Raw genomic sequence first — 25729 nt, forward strand, 5'->3', positions numbered from 1 at the left:
TTTATCAATTAACATGCACATATTTAATAAAATCTGCTTATAAAATTATAAATTTTCCAATCTATTTATCAAAAAACTGTACATGCATAAAATTTTTAACATGAAAAGTGAGAAGTTGCGTGAAAAAGAATTAACTTAATTAACGCCAAATTTATTCAAAAATTCTGTATATAAATTATTTTTCTACGTTTCAAATCTTTTATGTCCACATTGCGCCTCTTACTTAATTTTATCTTAAGTTTATTTTAGTTCAAGGCTAACGAAAGTGTACATTCTCCACAAGATTCGTTGGCAGAACAGGACCAAAATACAATGTTTAGAACAGGTTTCACGAGATTTGTCCCGACCGGCACTATATGCAGATATTCGCGAAGCATAAGTCGGAGATCAAGGAGGAAGGATTGCTTCGTATGCATCGGCGGGAGTAGGTTGCCGATGGACGAATGAAATGTGAAGTGCTCAGCCACCTTGCAACTGTCACTCAAGACACATCGCGCGCTCCGACAGATAATAATAAGTTAATATAAGCACATCAATCAGTTGCTCATTCATCGAATTCGAGTCTTCAGTCGTTGCGTCGACAAGAAGGCGTCTTTCTTTTGTAATTTTAATCGAATATTTTAATTATAATCAGTGGTTCCTCGGTATTTGCTTACTTTGTATTACTGATTACCCGAGTATTTAACCTAATGTCAGTTACATAAAAAAACAGTTTTTGATTTAAAGGTTTCCAAGTTCAACAAGATTCTCGATAACAAGTAGTAGGAATATAGCGGCAGGACGTCGCAAAGACGTCGGTGGAATCTTCAGTGTACGGTAAGTTCATTTATCCATTAATATATCAAGTAAATCAAACTTGCAAGAATAACGTGAATCGAAAATAAAAAAAAAAAAAGTTAGATAAGAAAAAAAGTAAAAACGCAATTTTTTATATTCCATATAAATTTGTGCATCACTAAAATCGATTTTATACAATTATCATGTATCATTTTAAAAATTTAGATAAAAAAGTTAGATAAGAAAAAAAGTAAAAACGCAATTTTTTATATTCCATATAAATTTGTGCATCACTAAAATCGATTTTATACAATTATCATGTATCATTTTAAAAATTTGTAAATATATTCGACTCAATTTTTTCAAATAAATCTTTAAACAAAAATGTCACCATTTTCTTTGATACGCATCTTTTTGATGTTTTTGTTAATTTTTTTATAGTATATGTATTTTAATTATTTCGCAGTAGTTTATAACCTTTTTTTTGTAATCTACGTACGATTACTATTTTTTTCATGTATTAAAGTAATTTTTTCCATTCGAATAAATAAATAATTACATTTATTTATTGTTATAATGATTCTAATGTTAAAAACAATCTTCTATCTTTTTATTAAAAGAGAGAGAAAGAGGAAAAGAGAACAAAAGTAAAACTTATATAATATATAGATCAAAGATATATAAATATATATATATACATAAAGCAAATGACAAATAAATTTCCAAAATAAGATATGATAAGAGGTTTTTACTTATTTTCATTGTAATCATACTGCGTAAAATTTACTTGGTCATAAATTTTTAGTATCATATAGCGTTTATGTACAATCTTCAGAGATTAAACATTATTTCATGTGCGTGTGTATGTTGATATACATTAATTTAACACATATCAATAGTAATTTATTTTATCAAATATACAATTTATTGTTATTATTTATGAATATATAATCTTTTTTTTTCAATGTACACATATCATACTACAAATGTGGTGTCCAAATTACTTGATAAACTGAATGAAATATTCAAAATATATAAAGTGCAAAGTTCAAAATAAAATTATTCTTTTTTTCTGAGCTGATCGAGTATTTTTTCCTTTTCATTTTTATCTTTAATTTATTATAATTTCGAATCTCTGTTATTACCTAGTATTATCTGTGTGAATTTTTCTTTTTTGAATGAGTCATTACTAGAAAATGACCTTCTTTATTAGGTCTAGACCTAGATTATTATTCAAGATTCTAGTTAAACTAGTTCTAGATCTAGATTTAGTTTGTTTTACTAGTCAATAACATCTTCAACTTAAACTTAAAGAATAAATAATTTAGCATTTTTTTAACACTTTTTTTCTCTTATATTTCTTCTACTTTGTTATTACTGTCAATATAAAATAATTCACTGTTGATTTAAAATTATAACAAACATTAATAATACAAACGCCAAAAAAAGAGATATTCTACAAACGACAAAAAAAAGAGATAAACTACAAACGAGAAAAAAAGAGGAAACACTATATTGTTGAACATACATAGAAATGCAATAGTTTCTCGAACAAATTAATTCTCGCAAGTGATTAAATTAACATTGTCTGAAAGGTTATTGCAAGAAAAACGGACTCGTCGACCTTGCGAAAAGGTTCGGTGTACTTGCGAAGGACTAAAATGCAACATCGACTAATGTTCGACATTGAGAGAACAAAGAAACATTCTTAAGAGATCGGAAAATTATTATTAAATTTTCTCTTTAATTATTATTTAATTATTAATATTTTCTCTTATACATCTCTTCAAATATAAAAATCAGGTTATAATTTTATTTAACTTTCTTATCAAAAAGAATATTTTTCGACGATCTAACAAGATATTCAAAATTATATCTTCTTAATATATATATGATAATTTCTTTAACATTTTGTTAATATTGTTCTCTTTAATTATTATTAAAGTTCTATAGAACTCAATTTACTTGAAAAAAATAAACATACAATTCCATTAATGAGAGAAAAAAAATAGATTAAAGAGATAAGTGATTAAGATTATATCCTATAATAATGACTAAACTGATAATTATCAGCAACATTAATAAAAAAATTATAATTAAATATATAATATTTGCAAATTGGAATTTTAGTTATTTAATAAAACATTGTTTCGCATGAAAATGCAAATAAACAAGATTTATAAGTAAAAAATATTTTGAGATTAAACATAAAGATATTTCTTTTTTAATGTGTTTTTAACCATTAAAATAAAAAATATCTTTATGTTTAATCTCAAGATATTTTTAACTTATAAATCTTGTTTATTTGGACTTTCATGCAAAACGACGTTTTATTAAATAATTAAAATTCCAATTTGCAAATATAATCTTTTCAGTCATTTATTTTAAATTCCAATATACAAATCAATTTTTTTGCAACATATTGCAATAGATATGTATAAATAATTTTTAAAAAATTTATATTTTTTTGAAGCGTTAAAAAATTTTTTTCTGCCTTTCATGTGTGTTCTACAATTTTACGTAATAGTAATATGAGTTATGTCGCCAATTTTGGCTTCTTCCTTGGCTTTCATTATAGTTAATTATTGTTATATAAGAAAGATAATGCATCACAATTACTTAATTGTGTAAGAAACGTAATGCATTGCAACTAATTATTGATATGTAAAAAATATAACTGCGTTACTAGTTAATGATAAAAAAATAAAATAATGATTGTTTTAAAACATTCATAATAAATTGATTTGAATAAAAATCTATATCAAAGTACAGCAAAGAAAATGAGATACGCATTTATTATATAAACATATATATGTATCTCTACAAGAGCATGTTTATAATGCCTTTTTGTGAAATAAAGTTATATCGCGTGCAAGACGTTATATAAAATACTAAAAATAATATGCGTAGAAACAGAAAAAATGTAATGCTCAAATTTACATCACAATTAGATCTGATTAGAAAAGACAAATAATAATACTAATAACAACAATCAATATTTTGTTATACGATATTAGTGTCGTAACATATAATATGTTGAATAGTGGAAAAAATAATGAAATTGTTTGCAAACAAATTATATTATTATTAGAAAATTAGAGTCTTATTTTGTCATCCTTCTCAGAGATTTGCTAATGTTCTAAAATTATATTAATTTATTTATTATAAACTTTTTTATTTTCTAAAAATATTATCTTTAAAAAAACATTAATGATCAAATTGGTCATAATAGAATAAATATATTATAGATCAGAATAAGATCAGGATATAAAAATATAGATCTCTTTTTAATAATCCAGATAATACGTACGTTTAAAAGACATCTCGAAGATATTTTAAAGTTATCTTATCTTTTTAGATATGTTTAAGATGTCTTTAGATGTCTTAATATTTATCTGTATATATATTCTCTAGGAATTTAAATAATACTTTTTAATCCAATAATATGTAATATGATATATGGCTTTAATTTAAGAATGCATGTGACATGTTTAGCTATTAACTTTCAATAAGTAAATATTTATTGCTGTTGTATAAAACAATATTTAATAAATAACTCGATATTTAATAAATTATATCCGTCATATGTAACGATGAATTGAATTATTCTTGTGAGAGATATCGTGCGTCATCAAATAACATGTCAAAAATTTCATTCTTTGTAAATTTGAATGTAAATATAATAATATAATATTATTGTATTGCAGATGAAGAAAGAACAAGTTGCGGAATTTGATTGAAGCAAGAGTTGCTAAAAATCACGAACACTTTTGAAAATTATTACGTAGGAGATAAGATAAAACACAAAAACATTTAATTTGCAAAATAAAAGAAAAGCTCATTTCAGAATATTGCAAAAGTAAATATTACGATATAATATGATACGACATACGATATGCAAAGTGTAAAGTAAAATGAATATTGTATGAGAAATCGCACTGTTAAATGGCATATTAAAACAAATTATTAGAGACTCGTTTGTGTATGTGTATGTAGAATAGTGATGGTGATATTAATTGTGCAGATTGCAAGATATTTTGTATTTATACGAAGTACAAAGTTACAGAAAACGATAAATTATACTTCCCGTTATTGTATCTATGATTATTGAAACAAAAAGAAAACATTTTGAAACCAGGGCTTGACATAAATCTTCCAAGTGTAACTGCTACACAATAATCGTGCCGCGGACGTATCATCGCGTATGTATATATTACATAAATGATAAATTATTCATTTAACAAGAACAAACGATATCTCTGACGATAAGTGTGGGTTGGTAAACATATAAAGAAAGCGCATGGTAGATAGAGGCAAACGGAAAAAATTTCTCGTAAGGTCAATTAAATCAAAGCCATGTCTCAATATAAATCGAACTCGCTGAGGACTCGAATGATCGACATCGAATTCAAGGATCTGTCGTACAAGATCCAGATCGGATATAAGAAAGAGAAAAAGGAAATTTTAAAGGGTCTGAACGGACTCTTCAAATCCGGAGAATTGACTGCCATCATGGGAACATCTGGTGCCGGTAAGTCCACGCTGCTCAACATTTTAAGTGGATTACAGCAGGGACGATGGACGGGAAAAATCGATTACATCGGCAATCAGGGTAAACAAAATTTGAACAGACACAAAAAGGACTCGTGTTACATCCAGCAAACGGACTGCCTATACGATCTGATCACCGTTGAAGAGAACATGATGATAGCGGCCTATGTGAAGATTGGCAACGTAACGCATATGTTCAGGCAGATGTTGGTCAACAACATCTTGAAGAGGCTAACTTTAACGACGGCAAAGGACACGAGAGTCAATCAGCTTAGTGGAGGACAGAAGAAGAGACTTAGCATTGCTCTGGAACTGATCGGTAATCCGCCGATAATGTTCCTGGACGAGCCGACGACCGGTCTGGATTCGCTAGCGTCCTTGCAGTGCGTGTCCGTGTTGCAGACTCTAGCGAAGAATGGTAGAACAATCATATGTACCATTCATCAGCCTAGTGCCGCGATTTATCAAATGTTTGATCATATTTATCTGATAGTCGATGGTCAATGTATATACGCTGATACGCCCGCCAACACGATAAGCTATTTCGCCCAGCAAGGTTTTCAATGTCCCAAATATCACAATCCTGCGGATTACATGCTGGAGGTAGTCACCGGGGAATACGGAGATTATCAAGATCAGCTAGTTATGGCAGCTAAACATTATTTCCAGAGAACCGTGACGCCCTTAAAACTGCGCATGTTCAAGGAAGCATCCTTCGATGAGCAGAATGCAAAAGTGCTTTCAAAGATAAAACCACCTTCTGAGCTGATTAAATTCATAGTACTCTTACGTCGTTGCATACTGCTATTGTATCGAGATTGGACGATGATTCACCTCAAAACAATCCTCCACTTTCTCGTGGCTATTTTGTTGGGCTTATTATTCGAGCATTCTGGTGACGACGGCAGTAAGACCATTAGCAATTTCGGTTATCTGATTATAAGCGTATTGTACATGATATACACCACTATGATACCGGCCGTGTTGAAGTTTCCCTTGGAAATGGCTATTTTGAGGAAGGAGCGCTTCAATAATTGGTACCAGCTCAAGACTTACTACCTGGCTACCCTAGTGATCACTGTACCGTTGCAGATATTGTTCAGTCTTATTTACGCGAGTATTTCTTACGTGTTAACCAGTCAACCTATGGAATGGAACCGGTTCTTCATGTTTCTACTCATCTTAGCCTTAACAAGTTTCGCCTCGGAAGGCGTAGGCTTGGGTCTGGGTGCAATTTTCAATCCCATTAATGGCACCTTCTTCGGGGCTATTACAGTTTGCGTAATGTTATGTCTAGCCGGCTACCTGATCTTCTTCAATCACATGCCAATGATCCTTTATTATATCAGTTACATGAACTACTTTAGATTCGCTTTCGAAGGCGTAGTACAGGCGATTTACGGTTATCATCGAGAAACCTTACATTGTCCAACTCACGTAGATTATTGCCATTTTCGGACACCATCAATTATACTAGAAGAGTTATCTATGTCCAAATCCATGTTTTGGATCGATGTTACTATACTGGTCAGCTGGGTCGTGATCATTCGGATTATAGTTTACATGTCATTAAAAAGAAAATTATCTAAGTTATGATAATAGTTATTGTTGACAGAAATTAGCAGTTCCTGATTCCTGATATCAACAAGTGAAATAATGCAACCATTGTTTTGCTTCTGTAAGTATTAGCTCACTTTTATATGGGAATCACTAAAAAGGAATGTTATTACAAAACATAACATTCTACAAGAACGTGCTCGCAGAATGTCAAATGTCAATATGGCTGTGACAATATAGTAGTTATATTTCGTTTCTTGTAATCAGCTTTACGTTAAGAAATTTAAAGATATTGGAGAAAATAGTGATAGTTTCTAACAAATATAATCAAGACGATGATTATACTAAATAAATTGTTATGAAACTTACGTGGAATAAAAAGTAAAAGTAACGCTTATAATTGTTTTTTTTTCTAACTTGATCTAATCGTTACTAAATCTGCGTGATAACATAGAACAAGTAGTACAAAAGATAAATTATAAAGCGATAACTATATTGTGAATGCCACATAGACGATAATACTTTCACATTCGTGCTAAATTTGACATAAATTGCGAGTAATAGTGGTTGTATTTCATGCGGTTATATTATAATTATGAAGGAAATTTCAATTATATTTCAATGTATTATCATATATAATTTATAATTTTTTTTTCAAGTTAGTTTACGTTAATAATTTTTCTAAAATTAATATGTGAAGATGTAGATCAATTGGTGCACACAAAAATCATATATGTATATCGTATCTTATAAATCTTATCAAATTATGAATTGTTTTCAAATATTAAATAACATTGGTCTAAAAAAAATGTTTTTGTTGCCATTCAATGATTTATAAATACATAGGCATAGGCTATCGTTCTATTTGTATCTATTGCGTACCATTATACGAATGTCGCGAATCATAATGTATTTTGTTTTGACTTATTAATATCACATATTAGAATAAAACAATAAGATTTATATGTACAATGCCACAAATTATTACTAAGAATGAATTAAATACATACATATTTCAATATATAATTAAAAGATACAGTAAAATAAAAAAAAATTTCCACTTAAACGTATTTTATGAAACGAGATTTTAAAGAACATTTAAAAAATTATAATTATATATATTGTTTAGCTGATATTAGCAATTCATGTTGTGCATGTAAATCTTAATTTTATAATAACTCTTTCAATGATTTTTTATACGATAAATTCATTTTCTCTTTTAAACGGTCATTAAATAAAATTATGGAACATATAATTTTCTCATATTTCTTAAAATTAGAAAGAAGAAAACGATAAATCGGCAATAAGTATCCAGCGAGTTATGTATAAGTCATATATGTACAAACGTAGGTCGTAAGTCAAAAACCACTGGCTAGAATTCGCAATAGAATTTCTTAACCATGCTTCGCAGCGGTCGAGAATGGTATTGAACATAAGACCACTAATATCGCGGTCGTGTAAATAATTTTGCAATAGTATTATATAAGACCGCACACACACACATATGTAAAGTGAGAGTTTAGAAATGATCAAATTAAAATTAGCCTTTTACCATCGATGAAATTGCTCACATCGTACGCAACGATGAATTACACAGTAATGAGATTGGGAACAATAATATATTCTCGTTAAACTCAATCTCGTAGATTAAATTAATAAGTTTATTTCCGTTTGCATTTTTATTCCCTCTTCGTAAAGAAATGATCATATGTGGCGTATGAAAATTGTAACGCGCTGATCTTGTCTTGTATAACATGAGGTACGAGAAATATAAAGTCCGAATTATGTGGACTCTACAAATGTTTGTATGTGTACTGCAATAGTTCATAAAGTATTTTCGTCATTAGTTAAGGACGATGAGCAAGTACAAATCGTGCTGTACTCGTTAATGTCTAAAAGTATCTACATATTGTGTATAATGTAGCTAATCGTAAAGTTTCTCTGTGTATAATGAAGTATAATTGAACTTAAATCAAAACGTATCGTAGGAGCAAAACGTAAAATGTAATGTAAATATTGTCTAAAATACTGAGAGTACAATATACAAATAAAATAACGAATGAGAAAGAAAAAAAAAGCAAATGTGATGGCAAATAATATATATCAGAATGATATATTAAAAGGAGAAAAAAAAAAAGTTTGACGGATCGCGTTAGGCGACACTGTGATTATGGAAAAAATGGCACATTTATTATATTAGTGTGATAGTAATATTAGTAATGATATAATTACATATTTTTTTTCTTTCTCAATCGATACATTTGTTCACTCTCTCACATTCTTTCTTTCTCTCCCTCTCTCGCGCTCTCTCGCTTATTCTCTTTCTCCCTCTTGTTAAGAGAAGAGTTTATATATTTATATATTCATCTCGTACTTCGTTAATATTAATAGTCGCATTCTTCTTAATCGCATGTAGGGTCGAAGAGATCGGTTTCAATATCCTTCAGGCCCATTCACACAAACTGTCTACAACCCCACTTACGCATTAATCCTTTTTTTATTACATATTATACAATATTATATCTAATATAGTTACACCTTACATGATATGATAATTATCGATTCGCAATTGTACCAATAAAACTGAACCCTTACACGATTAAACCGCAACAAATAATTCCTTACGTTTTCTCATCCGTTATTTACGCTTAACAGTAATCATAAGTTGATTCCTTATCGGAATTTATCAATCAACTTGTTAAACGAAAGTGCGGTTATCCCTCGTATCCTCGATATGCACATATTCGAAAATAACGCCATTATTAAGAGCATAATTATAATATTTCGTTTCATATACAAAGGTCTGTGTGAAGGAGCCTTTATGGCCGATGATTTGGATTTCGAACCCTCCCTCCGTGTAGACGGTGTCTTTACTCTTCAGCTTCACTTTAACTATCTACGACTATCGACAAGTGTCTAGCTTAGACTGGCTTACGAGCTATTTATTGTCGTTATTATTTTACATGATTACCTTCGCGAATACAAGTGCGTGATCGTGTATTTTATTAGTGTCTGAGCGGCTCTTTCTGCAATTTATCGCAATGTACAATTATCGTTACGTTTTCTTTTCCTTCTTTCTTTCTTTCTCTCTCTCTCTCTCTTTCTCTTTCTATTGAGTATGATTTTATAAAGCGTCGCACCGAAGCAACGGAGCATGATTAATGATTATTAATTAAACATGGAGCGAGGTTGTGCGAGTTCTTGCCGATCAGATTTCCTAATCTATAGATTCTGATCGAGAACGAAAGTGATTTTATAAGTACGCCCTAGAAAATATTTAAACGAGCTTACAGTTTATAAAAATCAATATTGGAACAATCTTATTAATTCTTCTCTTGTCTGCTATTATTGATTGATTTGAAAACATCAGAAAATAAAAATATATCTACAATGTCAATATTGTATCAAATATTACGTTAGAGTATTAATAATATTTCTTAGCCACTTGTATAACTGCATTTTGACTTGCAATTATAGAATAGGTTTTTATTTTACATTTTCACATTTGTATACGTTTAACAGATTACTTCATAAAAATTTTTCAACACATATCTTATGTCAACGAGGCAAACATTTAATCGTTATTAAAATTGAAAGTTTTGTATAAATACTTATGTGCAGAAAGGAGAAACCAACTTGATCTTAAAGGAAATTCTGAATACAGTATATGGCTTGAGATAATTATATAATTTTAGAACCAATATATAATTATGTAAATAATTTATAATAATTAAATTATGTAATTCAAAAGCACATGATCTTTCATACAAAAGTGATAAAGCTAAAATATCACTTAAAAGTTAATTTAAATGGTCCTTTAAATTAATAAAACATTTAAAGATTAATCAAGAGACAATATTTGCACATAACTACAATAAATATACATGATATGTGTTTTGACATATATTTGTTTTGATATGAATTTAGTTCTCGAATGATATAAAGAAAAGGGTTTGTCATAGAATCTGAACAGAGACATATAATTATTGTATAATATTCCGTTAAATCTCTGAAATACTTTCATATTTTTGAAGAAAAATATAGCTACGCGTGTATATTGTGCAAAACAATACTCTCCTCAATAGACGAACAGAAAAGAGAAAAAGAAAGTAGAGAAAAGCAGAAAAAAGGCGAAGTAAACATGGACACTAAATGCGTTTTCCTTGGGTTTTTCATTTTTTCAATAAAATTTATTTAAGAATTTAAATATAAATTAAAATACATGGCAACTGGGTACAGATACGTTTGAGCTATATTTTTGTTCAAAAACAAAAATGTCCCGTTCTTTTTTTTTTCTTTTACGAAAGATCTCATTGGCGGTAATTAACTCATAAAATAATAATAATAATAATTAATAATAATTAATCATGATTATGATCGGGATTGGTTTGTCTCTTCTCGTACTTGTGCGAGTTGAATTGTGTTCGTGACGATCTTAAGCACGTCTTATGAAGCTTATTTTTATTCTGTTTCATTTATATTCCACTTTATCGCGTACATATAAGTACAGAAATTTTGCCCAAATGATAAGTGGCAAAGATAGCGCAGGAAGAGGAGCATCCTGAAGGCTTGAAAAACTCCAGGGTGAGTCGACAATATTCCAAAGTCAATGAATGCCATTGCAAATCTTTTATCTCTAGCCACGTCGAGAATGAAAAATATTGCATAGTGCAATTGGAAAATCCATCCTTTGAACATATGTTATTACATGTGTCGATAAAGATGCTTCAGGCATTGTAATATTTTTCGCAACACACATATCTTAGTATTATATATATAAATGTATCCCAATTCTTGCTGATAATATATCTCATCACAGCAAATTGTTATAAAAACAAAGCGCACAATTTTGATAATTTTGAATTTTTTTCCTTTTTTATGCATATATTTACTGTTCAATATTTGTTAACTGTATTAATACTTGAAACAATCTATTCCATTTTTATTTGTATCTTTTTGTGTCAAAACATAAATAATAAAAGACATATAATTAGTAAAAATGATTAATACATAATTCAAGGGTGTTCTAAAATGGCTTCTTAAATTAAAAATCCTTCATTATTCTTAAATTAAAGATCGTCCGAACGATCATCGAAGTAAAATAATTAACAAATTCATTGAAATGCGCGAATGTTATCTCTTAGTGTTATTCCTTCTAAAGTACGCTTTAAGTTTTGAATACGGATCGTTCACGCTATTTTTTTTCCTACAGTAAATATAGAAATATTTTATACAATTCAAAAAAGTATTAAAGTGGCTTACCAGTTAAAAATCATCTGCATGTAATAGCAAAGTATATAAATTACATTTAATATAAACTATAACTGAATGTTTTAATAATATCCAGCTTGATGTTAAAATCAAGAGATTTCTAAATGGCACTTAAATGGCATATGTGATCAAATTCTAGCTGTAAAACGCTTGAACAATAATAAAATAATACATGTTGATAACTTTGTTAAGTAAGATATCTTTGTAGTCATATTGCTTCTTATATTTTTTTCCAAATCGTAATAGTATTGACGTTAAAAGTTAGAGTATTTTACGTAACGCGATGTCATAAGAAATAATCGTTATTATTTGAAAATTGCAGCTTTTTTTATCAAATTGGCTAATACTTATAATCAAAATATTTATATATTCTAAATTCAGAAATATAACATATGTGTGTGTATACATACATACATACGTACATACATACATACATATATATATATATATATATATATATATATATATATATATATATATATATATATAGCATATATGTTAGATTATGATTCAATAATATATATTTTTTTAGGCTTGAAAGCGTTTTTTTTTTTTTTAATTAAATAACACAAGAAATGGAAAAAAAATTATTTTCTTTGTTTTCAATAGAATTGTATGTGTCAAAAAAGAAGCTGCAAGTATCGGAATGTGATATTCTTATCACACCGCGAATCAGTTGCAGAGTGGCATTTTTCGCGAGCGTGAACGAACCGTTAGTATCTCCAACATTCACATTCTGAACGCTCGTAAAGAATAGTCTCTATATACAGTATTGCCAACGTCTAATGATTAATATAAAGGCGACATTATCTCTATGTTATTTACACCAATATAACAAGTTATATTCGATAAAAAAATGAATAAATCTTGCAAAAGACTTTCAATCATCGGAATTTACCGATTTTGTCAATTTAGATAATGAAAAAGTAAAAAAAGTATCTAATTTTTGAACAGGAAATATGTTGCCTTTATCTTTACCTTTAGTCAGTGACTCTGTTTTCTGCCAACTCGAGTTCTCTTCCTACCTATTGCGCGTTATAACGTAAACGGTAGTGTATACACAGAAATGGGCAATTTAACATGAGTCAGCAGCGAAGTTCGACCGTTAATAAAATTTCGATCGTACTACACATTATATATCTCGAAAGAGAGGAACCATATTCCTTTGTGTTTTTTTTCTTTCCGCTATTTATAAAAATAATTTGAAGCCGCCTTGAGGGGGTAGATGCCTCTTAAAACTACTTGCACTATGCTTGTGTGAGCATACAACATTTTTTATTAACTGCATATTGTAGAAGTGTTGCAAAAAAATTATGGCTATTTTTATATACAGCTTTTGCAATAATACTAAAACGCTTATTGTAAAATGAATAAATATATATATCATTATTTCAAAGCGAATCAGATTTTATGCAAAAAATTATTAAAAAAGTAATAGTTATAATAATATTAAAACATATAATATATTAAAGCGTTAAATAATAATAAAAATATTAAAAATACACAATAGGTTGGAACGGTTTTTTATATTTTCCTCTTCTTTTCCTTTTTCTTCCAATGTAGCACGTCATAATAATATACACAATTTTTTGCACACTCCTACAACTTACATGAGAGCAGAAAAAATTTCTATATAGATATGCAAGTGTCATATTCGTGAATTTGTTATCGATTTTAAGATGTATCTACCCCTTAACACAGAATGATACCGCCACTGAGCCGCTGCTACTGCGGTTGTGGTGGATTGTGCTGAAGGGAAGGTTGTGGACCCTAAAACAAAGATACATATTTAAATAAATATTTTGTTATACATTTTTATATATCTGTATAGATATAATGAATTGTACTTTAACAAAATCTTACAGGTAATGTGGGGAAGGGTGGCTGGGAGTGTGCATGTGGATGAGAATGCGGATGTGCTATGTGCGCTGCAAGATGGCCTGGTAACTTAGGGCCATCTTCGGCTTTTTCCTCCTCTCTTCTTTTTAAGCACGCAGCTTTCGGGTTAAGGTTCCGTTCTGAGCAAAGAAAAAATACATTAAATACGAGAGAATGTTAATACATATTAATACAACAAATAACAGTAAACACGCAAGTTGACACACGTACCTCTGACTTGTTGTTCGAGTGTCATTATAACTTCAACAGCCATGTTGAGAATACCGAGCTTCGTTTGAGGTTTGTCTGTCTTTAGATGCGTCATACACATTCTGCCAAGTTCTTTTAGAGCCTCATTGATATCCCTGATACGTATCCTATTGTGAAAGATAAAATTTAAATGTTTAATTAATATTTATATAATATTATTAAAGAATATTTACTAATTTTTGTTGTGTTGGAAACTAGAATAAATTTATACTTTTTAATAATGTTACATCTTTTACACCATGTGTACTTACGCACTCATTGTGCACATTAAGCTTTCAAAGAAATATTCTTCTCATATATTTTTTACATTTTAAAGAAACTGTTAGTATAGTACGTATATAATGTAAATTTTAAAGAAATATAATTGCAATATCATATATTTATTACAACTTTTGGTTAATAAAAGAGTAATTATATAAACGCGACGAGTAGAAATTATATTCAACACATATAGGATTGTCCACATAAGTGTTAACAGTTAATAGTTATATAGCCATAACAATTTATAGTTATACCATCCTACACATAAAATTTGAAGGTCCTTAGGATCTATGAAATTCTAGATTAGAACGATTAAAATTGATCGCCTAGTTCTTCAGATATTAAATTATTAATTATGTAAACCATCCTGTATATATATGTGTGTGTGTGTGTGTATATATATGTGTGTGTGTGTGTGTATATATATATATATATGAACATGCTGATCTCATAATAAGGGCAAAGAAACGTTAAAATATGTAATACAAAGAAATATATCATTTATTTTCGTCATCAGAATTGTAGAATTCATGTCATATTGTTATCTCGTATGCATAGAATACGGGCCGTTGTCTGTTACTACTGACTTTTACGAGAATTAATCATATTACTAATGGATCAACTAAAATCTATTTTTTTATGTCCACTGCGTATATCATTGATCTTACCTTTCCCTAGCGTTATTTGCTTGCCGTCTCTCTTTCTCTCTTTGTGCCTTCATGTCAGGATCATCATCCTCGTCCTCGGCGCTCGAACAACAGTTGCGCAATAACAATACGCGATTAATCACCTGGTTTACTTCATAACTTACTCTCTAGCCTATCACTTAAATTACTTAATAGCAATTGAATTACTAATGTGCGTGTTTTTGACACACAATCGCAATTTGCTTTCAACTTGCTAATTATCTAGTTGTTGTTCGAGCGGATTTCGTATACTTTTTATCCAAGTAATATACAAGCGATATGATAATGAACACACGCAGGTGGTTTCATAATTTTTGAAATCATGGATAGTAAGTAGGTACGAATTTAAAGGCCCGTATTCTTTGCAAAGAACAAACAATCGATGACGAATAATCACGTCAATCAAAGGACAATGATCGTGGATCGAAAAATGTAGATCTTCTATTTTGATGTTGTTACCTAGAAAATTCAGAATGCATACGACATCTATAATTGTCAACATAGTATAGGATTACAGAAATCGAAAGGTGATAATAACGAGATAATAAAAAAATAAAATAGCCGAATAACATAACCGGATATATTTTATTATTATTAACGTTAAAATAGGTATTTAATTATACGTTATTGAGAAAAAAATGTCTCAATGTAATCAATCTTTATTTTAAAAAAATATGACAATTATAATTCCGTTGAAAAATTTAAACAATACGAGTATAATCAACATATAAGTGTTTTTATCGTTGTACAAATATGACATATTTTTTTATTTGAAGAAGATAAACTAAAGAAAATATGATGATTGAGAAAAAAATCTATATAATTGAGCAATTTTTGATGCAACGTTTAGTGATGCAGAATAAGTGCGGTTCTAAATGAAATAGCATGCCTAGGGACCGAATCGCAGCTAAATTAAAATGAAACTGATTTGTAGGTACGCACGAGAGAGTTATTAACAGATTTCATCTTATCTCATCTCATTTCTGTCCTTCTAACCAGAAACATTTTAATTTTCACGCCTGAATACGGGCCTTATGTACAGTGCAACGGATATAAAGGAAACTTCGGATTGCGGGACCCTTGATGTCGTAATAAAGCCGTAAACATGCCACGTGTTTTTCGATCGTTTGTGAATTATGAAATTTATTACATCTCGGAGTTTATTACTCATCACAAATAACATCTCGTTTAGGCATGCATACGACTAAATAGAGGGACTCTCTCCGAGAGAATGTGCAGCGGAATTTCGTATCTTACATTCGACGGTAGAGATATACACACGTATCGCTCACAAATCGTAAACGACATATACGTATATCAGGATACGGGAACGAGAAGAACGGGAGAAACAGGAGTTGTTTTTATATTATATATCAAGATGCAACGAAGTGCGTACTGCGTGTGTTCACTAACCTTTCACGCACGTTGTTGGCCTGGCGACGTTCTTTCTCGCGCACTGCTTTAGTACCAGGATCGTCGCAGTCTTCGTCAGCGCTCGAACAACGGTTATTCAAAGACATAGCAAGTTAATTTAAGAGCAAATTTTTCACACTCGAATGTATAAGCATATTTTCGAGTCATCTAATTATTGAAAGATTGTTCTTCAACTAAAGTTTCGAATTAATAATATATGAAACACGTTTTTACGTCTTGAGATTTTTCGAATGAAACAGCATATAATTGATACGTGTGTCGCGAGTAGCAACAGTCTCTTTCAATTTTATCACTGTCACTCTTATCTTATCCTTTGACGAAGAGACGAATTTGTCTCGAAAATTTTTCCAAATACTTACTATCTGCGTGATCTCTTCGTTCCTTTCCCCTGCGACGTCGAATTGACCGTAGCAGCCCCGATTACACCTGCGGCCGCAAGTTCGCTGCTCGATGGCTTCGTCTCACCACCACTACTGTCGGGCGGATCTTTCCTCTTTTCTAAGGAGATGTATTCTGTTCATTATTAATACTGCCCCATAGTTTTCACAAGATAATTGCATTGTTATACTATATACATATAATTTACGAAATCGAAAAAACCAAAAGTAAAATATACATTAGTTCAAAATATGTTTCGTTGTGAAAAAGAAAAATTTTTCCATACTTCTAAAAAAAATGACTAACAATAAGAGCTAAACATGGTTCGAGAAGTTTCAAGGCATATTATTCGATGGCAACTTTATTCGCGTATTAACTGATGCAAGTGAAAAAAAAAATGTCGCATACTACCCGGAAAAGGAGAAAGGATAAACGCCGACCTTCACCGAAAACGGTGATCACGATCTTTGAGTCTCCTTGAGCTTTAAGCAACAGGCCTTAGTCACGAAACCGTGAAAAGTGTCCAATTAGGAGCAGGAAGCGCACTTTACGGAATTTCGCTCAACTCTGATTCAGCCGATCTCCTTAAACGTTCTCTTGCCTGACAATTCGCCGAGAGTATTAAGTCGCGTAATGTATAATGCCACGAATGTGTCTCTTTAAAAAAAAGTTTCCGTGAGATTATCGCGACAGATAAATCAGACGCGCAATTGTATGCAAAAATATGAAATCACTTTCATTCATTTTAACAAATTTAAGTAGCGCACTGAGAAAGTACTAGACTATAAACGAAACATTAAAAATATTTGCGCAATTTGACATATTTTCTTGTGCGAAAGACTATTGGATTATTCAGTTCTCAATACATTAATCGTTACAGGAATTATTTATTCCTATGCATACAAAGTACATAAATAGTTTCCAATACCGCACGAATGTTTCGCATTCCTTCGAAACGGGAAATCTCCTAATTCGTAGTAAAAGGATTCCAAATGTTCTCCCCATCGACATAATGGCTCTAATGGTAAGAAACCGAAAGATAGAAGATTCCGGCGAGACAGAAAGAGAAACGAAGAGCTAGATAACTGAACGTACTCGCGGGAATAATGTGGGCACGACTGCCGGACAGCAAAGACTTCGCGTGATTTATCTAATATTTCCTTATTCGGCCGCACGACTTCGTTGCGGAACACCTGGGAACTCCTTCCCTTTTTCCTCTCCCTCGCAGTGCACTCATGGGAAAAGTGACCGCTCGATGATACGATGACGCGAAAATAGAATGGCATATGATCAAAGTGTTGCAACGCGTCATAATTATCTGATTTATTAATTTTTTTTTTTACGAAAATTCTTGAGCTACTCATTCAAACATGTCAATAGATATTTAAATAGAATAAAAGACAATTCTTTCCATGTCGTAAATTATATGTAATATGCACTTTGAATGTCACTTCAGAGTCAACTTACTGGCATTCGTCACAGGTAACCTTTCTATTTTAATGGAACCATCTGTATCGGGCGTGGGCGTAAGACCGGGGTAGGAACCCTGAGGTTGCGTTACAGTTACCGCAGGATGTGGACTCGTCTGAAAAATGTAGCATACATTGTGTATCGCAGCGAGGGCAGGAAAAAAAAGAAAGTAATTTGTTTCAACGTTCGATTTTACGATTACAATTATCCAAACTTCTTACCAGATGGTCCAGCTGCGGTGGTGAGGTATGCGAGTATATCCCGCCGTGTGGCCCAACCGGGCCGAGGTGAAGGCCCACTTGACTCTCGGCGTGATTCCTCAGAACGTTTATGGCATCGTCTAGCCGTTCCTCCATCCGTGTCCCCTGTACCAACAGAATACCGAAAATTCGACTCGATTACGCGCCAGTAGTTCAAGATGTCTGACTCATTAAAAATTATTTAAGGATACTAGAGCAAAAGATTACAGACGCACTTGTCTTCTCGTTAAATTTACATAAAGTTGAGTTTAGAATAGTTTCACACAAGTAAAAAAAAAAAAAAAAAAAAGTAGAAATAAAAAATTAAAATCTTTTATTACATTTCTGACTGTTCCATGATAGAAAGTTTTTAATTAGTTGCGCTAATTAAAAAAATAGACTCCGAAAAAGTCAGAAATACAAGAATATTAAAGCTCGATTGATTAGACTGCGATTAAAAGTCTAACGCGGTTTATTTAATCTCGACTATTTATCGAAACGCGAATGTGTTAATAAAGGTTCAAGCTATGATTATAAATTGTGTGCAACAAAGATCACAATATATAATCATAATATATCACAATATATAATCATAATTATCCGAAAGCGTAATCAGCAAAAAGTGCAATGGATACGTTCTAGCGCTCGTCTCGTGGGATCACGGTGTAAAGACAACATGCGTAAAAGAATATGAAGAAAAATGAGCGAATGAAAAGAGGGGGAAAAAAACTGAAATTCGGCAATCCTCACCTCGGCATGGTCGCGAAGGAAGCCGATGGCATCGTCTAGCCTCTGCTGTTCAGGCGCCGGCTTCACACACAACACCAACGCAACAACAAAACCAAAAAAAAAAAAAAACAACCAAATCAACACAACGTTCACAACAAACAGGACGGAATGAACAAAAATATGAACACGATAAACTTAATAATTCTGATATAAAACGGGGGAGAGGAGAATATAAATATAGATAGCCGCTCGTGAGGAAAGCATACAAACGATGATTTCTCGGTGCGACGCAATCATGCTATTTGTGCGACTTCTGTGCTATAATGATTATGTGCAATAAGATCGATTGTAATTCTTTGTACAAATGTACTTTAACGTGACGTGACAAGAAAGTAATACATATCCTTGATTCTTTTATTTTCATTTGTAATGATTCCCGTTTGAGCTTCTCTCACCCCTCCCCCAGAAAAAAAAAAAAGAATTATGCGTGCCGTATTAATTGTACGTATCGCATTAGTGTATATACATATACATATATCATGAAATATTATTAGAAAAAAATTGACTGATATTCAAGTACTCGTGTAAAAGTGAATTATCGTATGCGTGTTTCTAAAGCAATCAAAATTTGACGCAGCGTGACACGTGAATATACACGTGTCTCAGAAATCATTCAGTGAGATTATTCTAAGTCAATATATATCCGTGTGTCTTACGAAAGTGATAGAGAAGTCAGCAAGATTTAAAAATAACATGAAAAGGAACGTTGCAAAGATCCTGCGATTGTTTGTAAGATTCCTCGTAATTAGTATTAAAAAAAAAAATTCAGGTAGTAACTTCAATACGTACCATGTGAATACCACGATTTGGATCCGCTGTAAAATGCGGAGACACTGGCGCGGCTCCAGGTGCCCAGCCTGGTGCCGAGCCGGTTAAAGGTGGCGGCGAACTGACGGGCGTAGATGGATTACTGCTATAACTGGATACTGATTGGTCCGTGGGAAAAATCTGTGAAAAACACCGCAGCTCATGTATGACATGTAACATTATAAAAAGTTCGCACGTCCAAATCCTCCATACAGTGAACATCGTATCGGGTATTAAATTAAATTATTGATTGCCAAATGTACGCTTCAGCGTCTAAATGATCTCGTCTTGTCTTTAAACGAGACAAAATATATATATATATATATAATACGATATTTTATAGGGCATATCGTCTTTTTTTGTCATTTCCATTAAGCACCTAGTCTACTCTAGCAGTATGAACAATTAATGATTTTTAGAAATTTTTTTGAAGAATATTAGAAATTGATCTTTTTGACGTTTTTATGTTTTTAACGATTTTTAAATAATATGTCAGTATTTTTAAATCTTGGACATTTAACTTTTTTTTTTTGTTCGATACAAGTTTCTGCGCGTTGCGTGTAAAAAAATGACAGTGTGACATATTGCTCCTCGTGTATTTGTTTAAAATGAAAAAAAACTCGATAGGTAGTTTTACTAAACTTAATTAGAATTTAAAACATTAATATTTAATATTTTTCTAATCTTTAAGAAATGAAAATAATTTTAATAAATTTTTAAAAATATCTAATTTTAAAATAATAATATTCTGTCATTTTTTAATTTTTTTCTAATAAAGTTAAAGTTGAGTATCTCGAAAATGTAAACATTTTTAACACGCTACGTGCAGAGGCTCATATATATTGAACAAAAAAGAAAAGTAAAATATCCTAATAAGATATAAAAATACTGACGTACGGTTTAAACATTAATAAAAACATGTAAAACGGCAAAAATATCAATTTCTAATATCCTTAAAAAAAAATCGTAAAAATCCTAAATTTTTCGTACTATGCTAAAGTACGACTGGGTCCTTGAATATTCATTAACGTGTAAGATTCTCGGCGACACATACTCGGTTGCTTACGACTGCGAGGGTCTTGCCGAGGGTGTCGTCCGTGGTAGATTGCTGGTTCGTCGTGGGCGCAGTGTTGGGCGCGGAGGGCGCGGTCGTCGGTGCACCAGGACTATGGCTATATTGCAACGATGCCGGGGACGGCGCCCCTGTGCCGCTGTTCGCCGCGACCGCGGCGCTACCCCGGAATGTCGACATTGGCGGCAGGGAAGCCGCACTGGTCACCGCCGAGCCCAGGATCGGCGCTGCAGATTCACCGTTCGGCGACATCGCCGAGTATGCCTGAAACCGCCGAGCGCAAATGGTTCGACGCTTGGTTCTTGCGGCGAAGTGTGTCACGTGTTTTGGTGAACATACATGCTTACGTCTTTGGTAATTAATTGTCGAATTTGCGTGTTCTGCATCATCTTTGCGGTAACTTGATAACGTGAGGACTTGTCAAACGATATAAAGACAACGGGATACCGATGACTGTCGACGTGAAACGATTTACTTCACGCAACAGTGTCATTATATCTTGGTCTTTATCTTCGTTTTATTGGGATTTTTGGTAAGGTATTACGGGTATTTCCGGTGAGGAGATTTCAAAGGGAATGCCTTCTCTGACAACGAACGAGCGAGCAAACGAACGAAACCGAGTTTGATTTATCTCTCGTGTAGCTACAAACGATAAAGATCCCGGGAACAAGAAAGCTCGAATGATTTGGAGAAGCTACGCGACTCTCGATTTGTACGATTTTTTAAAACGCTTCTCTCTCTGGTCATAATAGATCACTCTGACCAGCTTTGATATCGGATACGCTGAATAGCGCTCTCTCGCACCTACTGAAAACTCGCTCATAAAAGTCTAATTTTAAGCCACCGCTGGCGCTCTAGTATATTTATCAACAAATTAGAGTGGTCTACGAAATAAACCTACTACTAGAAGAGTCTGTTACGCGCGTAAAAACATCGCCTTTTAATCAGCGCGATATTTTAAGGAAAAGCAGAGACATTAGAAGCAGAGCATTAGAAGACGCGAGATTTTAAATCATGTCGACGGACAAAAACCTAGAGACATCAGCAGAGAGATTCTTCTTCGATGGACGTGAGTAGCGCATTCTCGGAAGATGGGTCATTAAACTAGGATCGTAAATGTTTAACCCTTGATAAACGAAAGAAAACCTTGTCTCGTGATGCTCTTGATTCGATCTTTTTCTCCTTGGACGCGTTTATCCTAAATCGTACAACTTCTTTACGACGTTTTCTTGTCATCTCACGCAGGTCGAAAAACCTCACTGTAGCTAACGATAATAAAATGGCTTGTCTTACGGTCGTTAAAGTTTAAGCGGGCTTTATGATTCGAGCGCCGGAAGTTTATACAACAATTCCATTGTATATACAAGGTACATGTATCTCACAGATATTCCAAGATAATGTTTAGTAAAAATAAAATAACATCGCGCGCCGTTTACAGCTATTGGCGATTCTCATCGAAGATATCTCGCAATCGCGACGTCATACGTCGAGAGCAGAGAGAAACCTCCTCTCGTTGTCTCAAAGAGAAAGAGGCCGCCGAGAGACGTGGTACGAGGTGCCACGAAGAGGAGGATTTCGTGGTAACCATGAACGGCGTAAATCAAACGAAGGCTGCACTTGACTAGAAACACGGAGTAGCGGGAGGGTCGAAGATCTATATATAGACGCCAGTGAGTCATTTGACGTTACTCTGGGGTACGCGGAGCACTGTCAACAGTGTCTCTCAACCATAGCGAAATGACGAAAGAGAAAGAGAGAGAGAGAAAGTACGCGTCTCTCTCTCCTGTCGCGAGCACGCGACAGTTAACCGGGTGGTCCGAAATAAGACGGCCAGAAAGAGTCCGCCAGCTGGTCACGGCGGATCACGGTCAAATGAAGAGGATTAAAGTCAACGCCGTTAAGTCGGAGAGTAATGGCCGACCGACCGAGAAGCGACGCGCGGCTCGTCCTCGAGACGACCTCGAGCGCGCGCTTCGGGAGCGAATTTAGTGTGCATTCGTCTCCACGGAGCTCCTCGATCGCAACTTATCATGTTCCGCGGAAAGCCATCAAACGAAACGATAAATCTCCGAAAAATTTGTGTATTTATCGAAGAATGTTTTCTCTCGATTGTGCAGCGAGATTCTGAATCTCGTCCGAGATGAGTGTATCTCAAACAGTCGTGTCTGTCTTCTTCGAATCCCCCTCCCCCCTCCCCATCGATATACTCGTATATCGCCAATCAAATAAAATTCGCAACAGACTGATTCTCGGTCAAACTAAATTATTCTGCGGCCGCGACACTACACCTATATATTGTATAAACGCGATACGAAAAAGTTCGCGAAAAATTACCGGATACGATAGTCTTCCGGGTTCGGAATCAATTTTTTATCATCGATCAAATTTTTATCCGACACAACGTCGATGATGCGTTCAAGGTTTCGTCAAACTTCATAACTTTCAGGATAGGGGAGAACACGTCACTAGAGAGGCACATCGATCTTTCGGAGCACCAAGATTAGGTCGCTCGCTTAGGTTTTAATCTGACGACTTCTTCGTCGGACTCGCATGTTCAACGACAGAGAGAATCCCGGGAGGAGGAATATCTTCGTGTCTATTAAGAAGTTCCAGACGTCGTTTTCACGACAGCGGCTCCGAAGGAACCAGCAGCCGAGTCACGCGTGATTGATCGTTTCTTCGGGTTCGACCGCGACTAGAAGGCAGTCGGGATAGAAAGGGTGAGGGAGGAGAATAAAGGTAGATAAAAGAAAGAAAAAGAAAGAGAGAGAAAGAGAGAGAGAGAGAGAGATAAAAGAAAAATCACTTACCATGGGGTCGTGGGGTAGGTGCATTGGGTAGGCTGGCTGCGCCAGGTGAGGGGGTGCATATCCACTGTATGGGGGTTGAACACCACCGCCGCTACCCGTCCACGGATCACCAGGACCGGTTCCTGCGGTATTGCCGTCTGCAACAAAAAAAAACGGACGTAGATTCGATCAATCATATGTCATTGATTATTGATCAATGCATACAAAATTAAGCATTATTCATACCGGAAAGAGAAAGTTTCGAAAATATCTCGATAACACAGACGCAATTATAAGTATTACTTTTACAATATTATTACTATTACAATTTTATATCTTTCAAAAATTTTTCTTTTTTAGCAAGAAAAATCATTTCCATCAATTCTTTTAAAGTCCTTTTTCGCTTGTAATTGAATTATTGTACGATGCCGATAGAGCCTAGTCGATTATTACTTTCTACATCATCGGAGCGGGAAATAATAAAGAGCACGGCACATTGGTGACATTTGGCGAGAAAAGAACATCGCGCACGTGGCCGAATAATGAACGTTATTCGAATCGAGTTTAAAATGCATCGTCGTGACGTTTAACTAAATTTTTCGTCATAGATATCAGAAATGAAAGTGACGTATTCGTTTGTAAAATTTTAGTCAATTAAAACACGACGTTCTGCTTGGAAAACGTGGCGCGCCAAACTTCCTAATCAAGTAACGATGTCGTCCCTTTCCCGCAGTAATTATTTCGAGAACGTGCCCTATCCCCCTCTATACGCGATATGATACAACTTCGCTGGACTTTCGCCAAGTCCAAATTTCGCGCTTTCTAACATCTCACTCGGAGTCTCGACGTCGTTCTGCGGTGAAGCGCACACACACCCGGTATAAGGGCCAATAGACGCGGTACCCGGCGCAGGCCATTATTTCAGTTGAAAACAACAGCAATAAGCTTCGGGAACGTATTTCTTGATACTTTTGCTTGATATAATTCCCGTACCGGGCGCTCCTCGACGAGAAAACGGAAACTAAGCCAAACTACTCGGGCGTTCCTACCAACTACCGGTGTTCGATGTCTGATAAAACTTTTTCGCTCCTCCCCTCCCTTAGTCGTAGGAGGGAGCCTCCCATTTATAAGCCATTCCGGTCAGCTACCGGGTGCCACGAGCGCCGACACATATTTCGAAAGCGTACTTAAACTGCTACTTTTCTCATCTGATCCATAATAACGAACCCTCGCGGTGAAAACTTTGCCGATTTTATAGATCTATCATCATTTAGATTATCTTGAATATTTGCATATTTAAGCATATGAAATTTTTTTTCTTCAATTATTCACATTTTTTTTTTTTTTTTTTTTTTTTTGCAACTAGTTGCGTTCTACATTTTTATATACATCAATATTTAACTCATGATTTTTCTATCTCTTTCTTTCTTTCTTTCAATGAAATAAAATGCCTTTTTATTTTTGCCGAAAATATTAAATTCGATATTATTAATTTAATAA

At 33.2% G+C, this 25729-nt stretch overlaps 1 protein-coding gene and 1 pseudogene across 11 annotated transcripts in view; one reads left to right on the forward strand and one right to left on the reverse strand.

Moving 5' to 3' along the window:
- Positions 1-450: 450 nt before the first annotated feature.
- Positions 451-9156, forward strand: LOC140665881 (ATP-binding cassette sub-family G member 1 pseudogene; annotated as a pseudogene).
- The window catches only part of LOC140665879 (protein daughterless-like), a 115769-nt gene continuing 98568 nt past the window's right edge, over positions 8529-25729 (reverse strand). For 3 of the 11 annotated variants that reach the window (XM_072892456.1, XM_072892466.1, XM_072892463.1), the window contains 11 exons: positions 24251-24387; positions 21423-21704; positions 20351-20509; positions 19523-19582; positions 18755-18907; positions 18531-18648; positions 17045-17198; positions 16665-16754; positions 14266-14411; positions 14020-14174; positions 8529-13926 (listed from right to left, as the gene is read on the reverse strand). In XM_072892456.1, coding sequence (XP_072748557.1) covers positions 13882-13926; positions 14020-14174; positions 14266-14411; positions 16665-16754; positions 17045-17198; positions 18531-18648; positions 18755-18907; positions 19523-19582; positions 20351-20509; positions 21423-21704; positions 24251-24387 — 1499 coding nt within the window. In that variant the 3' untranslated portion in view covers positions 8529-13881. Of the gene's footprint in view, positions 13927-14019; positions 14175-14265; positions 14412-15233; positions 15324-16664; positions 16755-17044; positions 17199-18530; positions 18649-18754; positions 18908-19522; positions 19583-20350; positions 20510-21422; positions 21705-24250; positions 24388-25729 lie in introns of all 11 variants that reach the window. The other 8 variants (XM_072892461.1, XM_072892462.1, XM_072892460.1 and 5 more) reach the window with 8 other exon arrangements.

The sequence above is a fragment of the Anoplolepis gracilipes genome, chromosome 5, assembly GCF_047496725.1.
Source record: "Anoplolepis gracilipes chromosome 5, ASM4749672v1, whole genome shotgun sequence".
In the NCBI taxonomy this organism is placed as follows: Eukaryota; Metazoa; Arthropoda; class Insecta; order Hymenoptera; family Formicidae; genus Anoplolepis; species Anoplolepis gracilipes.